The sequence below is a fragment of the Podarcis pityusensis genome, assembly GCF_964106645.2.
Source record: "Podarcis pityusensis genome assembly, chromosome: 15".
NCBI lineage: Eukaryota > Metazoa > Chordata > Lepidosauria > Squamata > Lacertidae > Podarcis > Podarcis pityusensis.
The window spans coordinates 6985860-6999011 of record NC_138040.1 but is presented as its reverse complement, the minus strand read 5'-3'; the positions used below and the strand labels follow the sequence as shown (position 1 = coordinate 6999011).

The 13152-nt window shown below is 44.2% G+C and overlaps 1 protein-coding gene across 6 annotated transcripts in view; it reads left to right on the top strand.

The window, feature by feature from the left end:
* The window catches only part of ACACA (acetyl-CoA carboxylase alpha), a 195360-nt gene that overhangs the window by 52768 nt on the left and 129440 nt on the right, over positions 1–13152 (top strand). For all 6 annotated transcript variants that reach the window (XM_080982741.1, XM_080982739.1, XM_080982740.1 and 3 more), the window contains 2 exons: positions 1182–1306; positions 5309–5422. In XM_080982741.1, the coding sequence (XP_080838867.1) occupies positions 1182–1306; positions 5309–5422 (239 nt within the window). The remainder of the gene's footprint in view (positions 1–1181; positions 1307–5308; positions 5423–13152) is intronic.

Here is a 13152-nt window from a genome sequence, read left to right as displayed (position 1 = left end):
TCTTCTTGAGAATTGGGAGATTAATTTCCACTCCAGATCGGTGCAGCAGATGACCTTGTAATGGAAAATCCAGCGTTCTGGCTTTTCTCTTAAGGAGCAGTGAATGGGGTAGGTGGCAGGCTAAGGAGGGAGATAGGTGGCGTTTCAAGCGCCTTCCCCTCGAGGCTCACTTTGCACAAGTATTTGTGTGCAAAGCAGGCTCTGTTTGTTGCAGAGCCTTCTTGGCTTGGTCGTCTTCTGTATGAGCCAAGGGTGCACCTTGGAAGGGAAAGACTCGTGTTTGAATCCCAGAGTTGTAAGGGACCCCCAATGGTCATCTAGCCCAACCCCCTGAAACGCAGGAATCTTGGCTACAGCATTCATAACAGATGACCATCCAAATTCTCCTCAAAATCCTCCAGCGAAGGAAAGAGCACCACCTTTCGAGGGAGTCCGTTCCATTGTCAACCCTGGGAGTTGCTGCCAGCCAGTGTAAACAACGCTGAACAAGGTGGACCAGTGCTGTGGCTTGCTATAAGGCACACGGCTAGCTACCTGACAGATTAGGGGTCCAGTCTCCGGACACAGAGAGGGTCTTCTCCACAGCAGCACCCCAGTTATGGAATTCTTGGTGCTGACTTTGCTGACATTTGAGTTCCACTTACCTGTTGGGCTCAGGCAATCTCAGGTTGCTAGCTTTGGGCTTGCATCACCCGAACCCCACAGGTAAGTGGAGCTGGAACGTCCTTCTCTGTTCTTGGAAGGAACATAGGAGGCCTCCCGTTGGTCCATCTGACCCACTCTTGTCTACACAGACTGGCAGCAGCTTTCCAGGATTTGAGGCAGGGCTCTCTCCCAGCACCAGGAAGGAGGAGAAAGCAAGCTCAAGTGCAGTGGGAGGCAGGGTGGGAGCTGAGGGAAGCTGTTTTGTTATTGCCATTGTCGCTATTCATTATTACAACTGGGAGACAGAAGAAAACCTTGTGGCTCCACTGCAAAAGCAGCCAGAGATCTGGTAGATCTACATTTACCTTTGACAGTATGGGAGTGCCCTCAGACCTGGAGAGCCACTGGTGGTCTGTGTGGACAATACTGTAATGGACAAATTCTCTGATCTGCTGTAAGGCAACATCTCTATTAAGGCGCCTCTGATTAAGGATCCTCGGTATGTATATACATAACACCTTGCATTCTGGCCTTAGGTCACTACGATAAATGTGTCTTCGCCCTTCGAGAAGAGAACAAAACGGACATGAACACTGTCCTCAACTACATCTTCTCCCACGCCCAAGTCACCAAGAAGAATCTTCTCGTGACAATGCTTATCGTAAGTCAATGAGGTTTTGTTCTTTGGACTTTTTCTAGCCCCATTCATTGCTCAGAGGTTTGTTTGCTTGTCTGGAGCCTTTTTAACACACACACACACACACACACACACACACACACAGTCTGTGGCCAGCAACTGGGCACAGACGTCCTTAAGTTACTCTGACTAGTGTGCAAGCTTCTGTAAGTCAGATTTTGGTTTGGAGGGTTTTTTGTTTGTTTGTTTGTTTTGAAAATAACGGAATGCAATCAATATTTGCCACTTATTGCAGCCATAGGCTATAGCATGCCCAAAACACTGACATAAAAGCATAAGCAATTAAGGGTCCCGATTCTCACTTAGCATACAAAGCATAACTGAACCACATTGTCTGAAGGCTTCTTGTGATCTAGTTTATTCAGATTAAACAGTTGTCTTTGCCATCCGCTGACACATTATTCAAAATACCTGCCCTGGTTTTCTTGGCTGGTGCTGCAAATAATGTATCTAAATGGATATGTGTGTGTGTATGTAATTGTACATGCATGAGTATATATGAAAGAGAGAGGAAGAGAGATTAGTCCATTCGGGTGAATGGGGAACCACCTGCCTGTCATCTTACTTACAACCAATTATGGAGTGGCTCTGTCTATCATTGGCTCTGACTCCACCAACATCAGGTTTTCCTGTATTCTGCCCCACCAGTCCTAGTGGGCACCAGCCGCTGCTTCCACTTACCCCAAAACAATGATGCCGCTGAATCCATTTTCCTCAAACGGGTGCCTCCCAGATGTTGGATTGCCAGGTCCCAGCAGCCATCACGGCCAGTGTTTAGGGAAGGGAGGGAGTTGCAGTCTAGCAACATCTGGAGGTCTGTGTCATGTACTGACCACCCAGGGCATTGGGACAAATGATAAGATAGCATTAAACAAAAGAAAGGAAGAAAAGTTTGCGCCTCTGCAGCTTCTCTTCTCCCTAATAGACACAGCAGTCAGCTCGGATACCAAATGTAACACATTGTCCCGATGTGCAAATTGGCATCCGCAGGACTTGATGCACAGCTGGAAAGCTTGAAGGAACATGGGAAGCTGCCGTATACTGAGTCAAACCATTCTGCCGTATAAGCTAGTCCCGTCCACACTGACTGGCAGTGGCTGCCCAGGGTTTCAGATGGGGGTCCTTCCCAGGCCTACCTGAAAATGCTGGCGATTGAACCTGGAAACTTCTGCATGCCCAGCAGATGCTCTGCCCTCTAGCTGTGGCACCTCTCTAATTACTGTATTTTTTGCTCTATAAGATTCACTTTTTCCCTCCTAAAAAGTAAGGGGAAATGTGTGTGCGTCTTATGGAGCGAATGCAGGCTGCGCAGCTATCCCAGAAGCCAGAACAGCAAGAGGGATCGCTGCTTTCGCTGCGCAGCGATCCCTCTTGCTTTTCTGGCTTCTGGGATTCAGAATATTTTTTTTCTTGTTTTCCTCCTCCAAAAACTAGGTGCGTCTTATGGTCTGGTGCCTTATAGAGCAAAAAATACGGTACATCATATATTTTCTGGGTTGTATCCTAGGCAGAGGGAAGTCTATAGACATCAGCAACGTAGGCCCATTAATTTCAGCAGGTCTACTCTGAGTAGGACTTAATTGGCAAGAACCCTCAAAGCGGGTGTGGGAAACCTTTGGGCCTTCCGGAGGCTGCTGAACTACAACTCCCAACACCCACATCAAGCATGGCCCAAGGGGAGTTTCTCTTCACCAACCTCTGGAGGACCAAAGGTTCTGCGTTTGGATTTATTTGCTGTAAGATGAGGCGCTAACATCCCACCCACCTTAAAAAAATAGATCTGAAACATGGGCATTGTACCCCACTTTTTCAGTTCCTGCAAAAGGGGAGCGGAGGGAGGGAGAGGGAAAAGCCCTTTCGACTCATTTTAAAAATAACACTTCAGTGAAGAAAATGCCTTTTTATGGGTCACGTGGGAGAGTTAACACCAGGATTGATGGCATCAATCATAGTCTGTGTCATGCTTTCGAAGATGCTAATTAATGGAGTTCTCCTTCCCAACCCCCCCATCTCCCCTTGCTCACCCACCCACCTTTTTTTCCCCGCTAAAGACTTTGTGGATTCTTGTCACTAAAAAAAAATCGATTGCCAAATCTCAATTTTTAAAAACCAAAGCCCTTCCCTCCCTCTCTCTTTAATAAGAACAGCTGACAAGTAACATGGCTGCCCAGACAGTCCTCGGGTTCTTTAAATACTAATTTATAAGATATACCTTGCTTTAAAAAAACAAAACAAAAAACCCCTCTTCCCCCTCCTCTCCCCCTCCTCCCCCCTTCCTTTCTCTCTCTTTTTTTGCGGTGTGATTGTAAGTAACGCTTGCCTTAAGAATCTCATTATTTGAACACGGAGCCATATTTCCTCTGAGAATTCTGGAGTAGCTTTGAGCCGGGGCTGTTCATTTCTCAAGTAATCATGCCGGCATGATGGAGAGAGAAAATGGCAGCTGTTCGCAGCTCAGGCCTTCAATTTTCTTCAGAGTCCAGTCACTCAAGTGTGTAATTACATGGGGGTGCCGGGGAGGCGTTAGGCCTTGTCAAAGAACCCGTTTGAGGCTTTTTCGCTCGCCGCCTTTGCCAATCAGGGCAGGCCGGAGCCAATGAGAGTGCCGCCGCGCTGCTTTGTTTTCTTGTTGTCGTTCGCTTGGCGATTTCTTCTTCCGAGGAGGAAGGGGCTTTAAACTTTTCTCCCTGGTCCCAAACACCCTTCCTTCCTTCCTTCCTTCCTTCCTTCCTTCCTTCCTTCCTTCCTTCCGTTTTTGCCTGGATCACCTGTGTGAGTTGAGGAATTTTTAAAAATGGGAAGGGACTTATTGTCTCCCTCCCTGATAGCGAAACAGGCCCTATAACAAGAGCCCCACTCTGGACCAGAACAAGGTCCCGTCTCCCCACCCCATCCCCAAATCCAGTGTTGCTGCTTCTCTTTCCTACAGTCGCCAGCCCAGGTGCCTTTCTGGGAAGCCTGCAAATAGGCCCACGTCGTGGTGGCCTGCGGCAGAGGTAAAAACAGAAGCCCTCAAAAAATTAAAATACAATTTATTTATTTTTAAAAAGGTGCAATTTCAAGTGTTCCTGCTGAGGGTGTAAGCCATGCCCATTTCCAGGGTGCTCCATTCCACACCCCCTTCCCTGCCCTCTTTCAGGACACTCCATTCCATTGCCAGCCACAATTCTGGGGGTGCTGAGCATACTCAGTCCTCATTTTGCGGATGTTCTCCCCCCACATCCTCTGCAGATCTTTGAGTTCCCCTGATCCTCCTGTCTTAGGTGTGTGACAGTGGCTGTTTTGCCTACATCAAGGAAAGGCGCTGCAGAGTGAGCCAGGCTGGGCAGGGCTCAGTTCCAAGACTGTAATGCCCCTGCAAAGTCTCCCCAGTGTAAGGATTTTACATTGGAACATAGCAACATAGGAAGCTGCCTTATTCCATTGGTCTAGCCAATTCAGTATTGCCTACACTGACTGGCAGCAGTTCTCCAGGTTTCAGCCCTACCTGGAGGCCTCCTCTTCTTCTGTATTACTTTGATCTGAAAAAAGGGCTAAATGTTTTATTCATTTGTTTAATGTCTTTTCTTTCGAGCCACCTTTATGTTACAAAAACCACCCCCACAGCTCCAAGGCAGTAGCACTATCTCTATGGATGGTGCTGCACCACAATAAATCAATAAATGTTAAAACATAAAATATTTTAATTAATGACTTTTAAAAAAAATTATAATGATCTGTTCTCTGCCAATGGCTTGGGTGTATCCTTTTGTGTTTACGGAAGGGGCCATTTCCATAAGAAGGACTGGAAAACTCCTTCCATTGCAGCCATTAAGCTCTTTCACTTGAGGGCTTTTGCTGTTGTTTTTTGAACCCTTCCCCTTTTTCCTGCCTTTTGCAACCTTCCCCGCTCTTTCTGTGTCCGCGGCACTTGGGCAAAACGTTTGCAAATCACTTTCCCCATATTTCTCCCCTCCTCCTCTCCAGGACCAGCTGTGCGGACGAGATCCGACCTTGACGGACGAGCTCATTAACATCTTGACGGAGCTGACCCAGCTCAGCAAGACCACCAATGCCAAGGTCGCCCTGCGGGCTCGCCAGGTACCAAGCTGTTCTTTCCATGCTGGGGGCTGGATGTGGGTGGGGGTGGGGCCTCTTGTTTGCTTCTCAGTGCAGGATCAGACTCCCCTTTTCGTCCTCTTTGCTGCATCCATAGGAGCCTAGGAAGCTGCCTTGTACAAACCACTGGTCCATCTAACTCAGCATTGTCTACCCTGACTCGCAGCAGCTCTCCAGGATTTTAGGCAGGCCCCACCTGAGGATGCCAAGGGTCCAACCTAGGACCTTCCGCTTGCCAATCCGGTGCACTACCCACTGAGCCCTTTCCCAGTAACCCAATCTCCAAGATAACCAGAAGCAGGGGTGGGGGAGCCTTTATCTGCTTTGGGACTGTATCCTCCCACGAAAGAGCTTCTGGGGGTGTGTGGCTGCATGCCAGCAGCGCATGGGGCCAGACCCAGTGAATATGACGCTTCCCTTCCTAAAGGATTCTTTCAGCGTGCATTTTAATTATGGATGTTTAATGTTTGGCTGGTTTTTGTATTTTGCGAAGTGCTTAGAAATTGATTTTGGCATTAAGTGGTATTAATTAATTAATTACCGAAGGGTACGCACGCTGACGTACACCCAAACAACCCTTCCAGGCAGGGAAGAGGCATCCTTGCAGTTCCAAGGACAGGTTCTAGCTGGCCAGAAGCACTCTGTGGAGCCACAGAGCAGGGCTGGGGAGGGGCAATGTCCTAAGGGGTTTCAAGGGCCAGATAGGGAGACCTGGGGGCCACATCTGGCTCCTGGGCCTGAGTTCCACCCCTTGCCCTAAATCAGGGGTCAGCAAGGTTTACCTCGCCTAGGCTGGTTCTCTCCTGCGGAGATTGCTCCGTGGGCCAGATCGCGTCTGCGGTTTTGCGCAGTGTGCGGGGACTCGGTTTGTGGGCAGTTTGTGGGCCATTTAAACAACCCCAGTGGTCTGCTTGTGGCCCATGGGCTTTAGGTTGCCAACCCCAGCCCTAAATCATCAATAACAAGTTGCATATTAATCAGTTTATCTGATCTCTTTGCTCAGGGGCGTCCCACACTGTTGTGCCAGCGACACCTGGAGGGCACCAGGTTGGGGAAAGGGTGCAGTGAGGCTGCCAGTTCTCAGCACCCCCAACCCAAATATCTCATAGTGATGTCATGAGGTCAGGACTTGAGGTATCATGGGGCTGCCACACAGCCACAAGACCTAGCAGTAAAAAAACACCTTTAGAAAAAACCTGGAGCAATAATTTTACCCCCCCCCCCGGTGTTCTCCCAAGAAATTTGGAGAAACACTGGAAGTAGGGAGGGTGAAGCATATGTTTTCCAGAACGGTGAGTGAATGAGCTCCAGAAAAGTGAGCTTTTAAAATAAATATGGTGAACAGTCATCTCCACCATTGCAAAACTCCTTGACTTGGGCCTTGAGAGGCACTAAGGGTCCCGACTTTAAAGCTGCTGCCCCGAAGCCCTGTGGATGGGCCACTAAACCTGCTTCTCAGGGCCAAGGCCTGGGACTTGGCAACACCCCTTGCCAGGATGTGGCATCAGCCTTCCATGTGCTCAGATGCCGACAGGCAACACCGCCACCTTAGGACAGTGTATTCAGAAACCCTGGTGGTGGTGGTGGTGGCAAATGGGTTGGAGGAGGGAAGGCAAGTGCACTGTTGCCTGCTTGGTTCCAGATAATCAACAAACTCCCATCGTTTCCTTAAGAAAAGCACCTAATGCAGCTCTAGTGCAGCTCCCAAGAGCATCATACTGTGCACTCTGCAAGGCTACAGTTTCTTGAAAAGCAAGAGTGTAGTGGCAGAAGTCAAGCAGCTCTTTTCTCAGCAGGATTTGGACTGGTGGCATTGGGTTTGTCCGGCACGGCTGAGAACCAGAAGGCAGGAGGCCTTTGTGCTCTTTGGCCTTCAGCTGGCACCTAAGGCTCTGCCCAGGCACTTATCTGGAGGGGCAGGAAAGACCAACCTCTGCGGGGAACCACAGGTGGAAAGAGCCACCCCTCTCCTGTTTCCAGATCCTGTGTCAGGACTGTGGTTGCAAACAGGATGTCATGCTACCTTTCCTCCCTGTTCCTCTGGCTCAGTGTCCCATTTGCCTGCTGTTGTTCAACACCCAAATCGGAAAAGGGAAAACAAAATCAGCCAAGCTGCCTTTGGCCTGAGATTCTTGGAACAAAGACGAAATTCGCTGATATGCATTGCACCAAAGAAGGAGCTGTGGTATCTCTTGAGCATCTCTCCAGGGACTGATGGAAATCACTTGCCCCTTTTTTTTCAGAAGGCCTGAAATAAAACTCTTATTTTGTGTCCCCCCCCCCCACACCTCCCCTCTCAATCCTCCCCCCTTACCAAGGTTATCTACCTTGGGTTCTAATTTAAATATCAGATGCACACCTGGAGAGTTCTCTCTTCAAGCCCATCTCCATCACTAGTGGCTTTTCTGTATAATTAAAGTAGTGGGAGAGAGGGGAAAAGACCAAACAGGATCTAATTGCCTCACAATAATTCTCTTCCCCTGGTAGCTTGTCCCTCTCCCTCCCTCCCCGGCTCCCTTGCTCCCTTCTTCCACACTCTCCCCAATTTCCATTCAAAAAAGTCTTCCAGCAGGGAGGCTGGCTCTTTAAAAAATAATAATAATCTTTTAGGTGAGGGAGGTGAATCTCTGCTTCCTTTCCTTTCTCTTAATTCCAGAGCATGAGCATTGAAAGTGAGCGGGCGTTTGAAGCCGCTCTGTGACCTTTTCTGTCTTCCGCCGGATTGCTATCCTCGCCCTTGAACTATTCAGAGTCACTGAACCCCTCAGTGGCACACTGGGGACTCCGCCGCCGCCGCTCTGGCGGATGTCTTTATCACGCTGCTGTTGGCATCGTGGTGGCGTTTTTTTTTTTTTTTTTTTTTTTTTGGTAAGAATTTTTATTGGTTTTACAGAATAATTTTAAACAATACAAACAAATAAAAAAAGACATACAAACATGTAAAATTTCATAACCTTTTTTTCATGTCCCTCTCTTCTCGGACTCCCCCAAACCTCCCCTTCCTACATCCCAATTTCCAAAATTTATTTCAGCAAATTCTAATTAATTTTATCAAATATATTTTTTCTTATTCTTTTCTTCAACTTAATCTTATGTCACTGTAATCTCCTTTTCTTTCTCCAAACCTCGACATTTTAACATTCCTCAATTTTATAATAGTTCTTAAGGTAAATTTTAAATTTCTTCCAATCTTCTTCCGCCGTCTCTTTCCCCTGCTCACGGATTCTGCCAGTCATCTCAGCCAGTGTCATATAGTCTATTACCTTCATCTGCCACTCTTCCAAGGTGGGTAATTCTTCTGTCTTCCAATACTTTGCGATGAGTATTCTTGCTGCTGTCGTAGCATACATAAAGAAATTTCTATCTTTCTTTGACACCAATTGGCCGACAATGCCCAAGAGAAAGGCCTCTGGTTTCTTAGGAAAAGTACATTTAAGTACCTTTTTCATTTCATTATATATCATTTCCCAGAAAGCCTTAATCTTCGGGCACGTCCACCAAAGATGATAAAAAGTACCTTCCGTTTCTTTACACTTCCAACACTTATTATCAGGCAAATGATAAATTTTTGCTAGCTTGACTGGGGTCATGTACCACCTATAGATCATTTTCATAATATTTTCCTTTAAGGCATTACATGCCGTAAATTTTATACCAGTGTTCCACAACCATTCCCAGTCAGCAAACATAATGTTATGACCAATGTCCTGTGCCCACTTAATCATAGCTGATTTAACTATTTCATCTTGTGTATTCCATTTCAGCAGCAGATTATACATTTTTGACAAATTCTTAGTATTGGATTCTAACAGTTCAATTTCTAATTTTGATTTCTCCACCTGGAATCCAATTTTCCTGTCTTGTTTATGTACCTCCATTATTTGATAATAATGGAGCCAATCTCGAACCTTGGGTTTCAATTTCTCATAGCTCTGTAACTTCAATTTATCTCCATCTTGTTCCAAAATTTCCCAATACTTTAGCCATTCAGCTTCCATATTAAGCTTTTTCAGCGCTGTAGCCTCTAAAGGTGACAACCATCTAGGGGTTTTACTTTCCAACAAATCTTTATATCTTATCCAAACGTTATATAATGCTTTCCTGACAATATGGTTTTTAAAGGCCCTATGCACCTTAATTTTATCATACCATAGATATGCATGCCAACCAAATGTATTATTAAAACCTTCTAAATCCAAGATATCTGTATTCTCGAGGAGCATCCATTCTTTCAGCCAGCAAAATGCTGCTGCTTCATAATACAGTTTTAAGTCCGGCAGGGCAAACCCCCCTCTTTCTTTTGCATCCGTCAGTATTTTAAATTTTATTCTGGGCTTTTTGCCCTGCCAGACAAATTTCGAGATATCCTTCTGCCACCTCTTGAAACAATCTATCTTGTCCAGAATTTGTAATGTTTGGAACAAAAATAACATTCTAGGCAATACATTCATCTTAATAGCTGCAATTCGGCCTAACATTGACAATCTCAAATTTGACCATATTTCTAGATCTTTTTTAATTTCCGACCAACATTTTTCATAATTGTCTTTATACAAGTTCGAATTCTTAGATGTCAAATAGACCCCTAGGTATTTCACCTTCTTTACCACTATCAAACCTGTTTCATTCTGGAACTTCTCCCTTTCCATGACTGTCAAATTTTTTTCCAAAACTTTAGTCTTTTGTTTATTCAATTTAAATCCGGCCACCTGACCAAATTCTTGAATTAGCTCCAACACCCTTTTTGTACTAGTGTCTGGCTCTTGTAAAGTAAGTACTAAATCATCTGCAAAGGCCCTTAACTTGTAATGTTTGGCTCCGACCTGTACACCTTTAACCTGCTGGTCATCTCTAATCATATTAAGCAACACCTCCAGAACAGAAATAAAAAGTAAAGGGGAAATTGGGCACCCCTGTCGTGTCCCTTTTTCTATTTTAAATTCTTCAGTTATCACATTATTTACAATCAACTTAGCCTTTTGTTCAGCGTATATGGCACCCATACCATTCTCAAATCCTTGGCCTACCCCCATCCCATGAAGATTCTTTTTCATAAAACTCCAAGAAATATTGTCAAAGGCTTTCTCCGCGTCCACAAAGATCAGAACTGCTTTAGTGTTTATATTCACCTCTAATAATTCCAGAATGTCTATTATGTTCCTCACATTATCTGATAAATGCCTTTTTGGGAGAAAGCCTGCTTGGTCCTTATGAATCTTCTCCATCAACACTCTTTTCAATCTTTTTGCCAGAATGTCTGCAAAAATTTTATAATCCACATTAAGTAATGATATTGGGCGGTAGTTCTTAAGTTGAGTCTTTTCAGTCTCTGTCTTTGGTATGAGTGTAATATACGCTTCTTTCCACGATTCTGGTGCCCTTTTCCCCTCCAAGATCTCATTACAGACTTCCTTTAATGGTTGTACCAACCACTCCTTCAAAGCTTTATAGTATCTGGAAGTCAGTCCATCTGGTCCTGGAGATTTGCCCAGTTGCATATTTTGAATGGCACTCTCTATCTCTTGATCTGTTATTCTCTGGTTTAGATCCACCTTACTTTGGTAGGAGATTTTTTGTAGTCCATACTTTTTAAGGAATTCGTCTATATCTTCTTCCTTCTGCGGTCCTTGTGAATATAGCTTTTTAAAATAACTCAAAAAACAATTTCTTATCTCGTTAGGTTTAGAAATATTCTTTCCATCCACTTCTAGACTTGTAACTGTATTTAGTTTCTGTCTTTTCTTCAGTTGCCAAGCCAGAAGCTTACCACATTTATCTGCTGATTCAAAAGTCTTTTGTCTCATTTGTTTTATCTTCCATTCAATCTCTTGATTCATTAATTCCATATATTGTGTCTGGTATAACTTAATCTCTCTCAGAATCTCCTGGGACTTTGGTTTTGATCTCAATTTCTTCTCTCCTTCTTTTATCTTTTCCAAGATCTTATCCTTCTTCTCATTTTGCTTTCTCTTTTTTACTGAATTTTGTTGAATTAAAAATCCTCGCATCACTGCTTTGCTTGCGTCCCATATCACTCTTTTTTCTACATCAGTTTTTAGATTTATTTCAAAATAGTCCTTTAAAGTTTTTTGGGCCTTTCTATGGATCTCCTCGTCTCGAAATAGGTTGTCATTCATCCTCCATCTGAATTGACCAGTTACTGTAAATTTCATCTCCATCTTCACGGCGTTATGGTCGGAGCAAGTCTTTGGACAGATTTCCACTTTCTTAATCTTTGGAGCCAACCCACTAGTAATCCAAATTTGATCGATTCTGGTCCAGGTCATCATTGCTTCAGAGAAGAAGGTTCCCTCTCTCTCGAGAGGGTTCCTTGTTCTCCATATATCAATCAAGTCCATATTTTCAGTCATTTCAAAGAAAGTCTTTGGTAGTCTCCCATCTCTGGTAATTACCTGTCTTTGTGCTTTATCCATATTTGTAGATACCACTCCGTTCATATCTCCCATCATAATTAATTTGTAATCCAAATAGTCCAACAATGTCTCATGCAGCTTCTTAAAAAATTCTGACTTCCCTTCATTAGGTGCATAGATCCCTAATATCAAAAATTTTTCACCTTGAATTTGCACTTCAATTGCCAAATATCTTCCTTGTTCATCTTTAAATATAAACTTTGGGGAAAATTTTTCTTTTGCATAGATTACCACTCCTCTTTTCTTAACTTTATCCGATGAAATAAATTCTTGGCCTAATCTCTTATTGACGAGTAATTTCCTATGCAATCTTGTTATATGAGTTTCCTGTAAACAAATTATGTCCAACTGCTCTTTTTTCAATAAATGGAATATGTTTTTCCTCCTTCGCGGAAGATTGAGTCCATTACAATTCCAGCTTAGAAGTTGCAGGGCCATCCTGAAGCTATTTACCTCCTGTCGCTCCGAGTAGTTGTTCTTCTTCTGTCGGTGATTTCAGTCCAAACGTCAGGTTTAAAATGTCTGTTGCGTCTTTCGTTTCTGATGTTATTTCCTCTCCGACTGTTCCTTTCAGAAGGTCTTCCCTGTAGTGATTTAAAAATTGATCTCGATCTTCTACTGATCTTATCCTTATTTTCCTACCTTTGAATTTGAAAGATAGGCCTTGCGGGAATTCCCACCTGAAAGGTACTTCGTTCTTCTTCAGCAATCCGACCAATTCTTTATAGTATGTTCTTGCGTCTAGAATTTCCTTTGGGATATCTTTAAAGATCTCCACAAAAGACTTTTCAATCTCGAGTGTTCTTTGAAAATGCAGGCTCAATATTTTTTCTCTTTCGTCTCTTGATCTTAATGTTATTAGGCAATCCCTTGGCTTCTTCCTGCCTTGTGCTCTTCCCAGTCTAAAAGCAGTGACTATTTTAATTTCTTCCTTCTCTAACTCCTGTTGCCAAAAATCAGAAAATTCTTTAGAAAGGAAGTTCGCCAAGTTGTCTCCTTCACTTTCAGGCACCGCTCGTAGTCTTAAGTTTCTACTTCTCCTCTCCAATTCAAGCATAGACAGGGCCAATGTATGATCTTCTAGCTTTTTGCAAACTGGTACAATTTTTTCCTGTGTAGCATCCGCCGAGACTTTAGCCTCATCAGCAGAGACTTTGGCTTCTTCTGCGATTTTACGTATATTAGCAGAGTCCTCTAATATTTTATTAATAGATTCTGTATTAGATGTCACCCTTTTCCCTAATTCATTCACACTTTGTGTATTCTGATCAAGTTTGA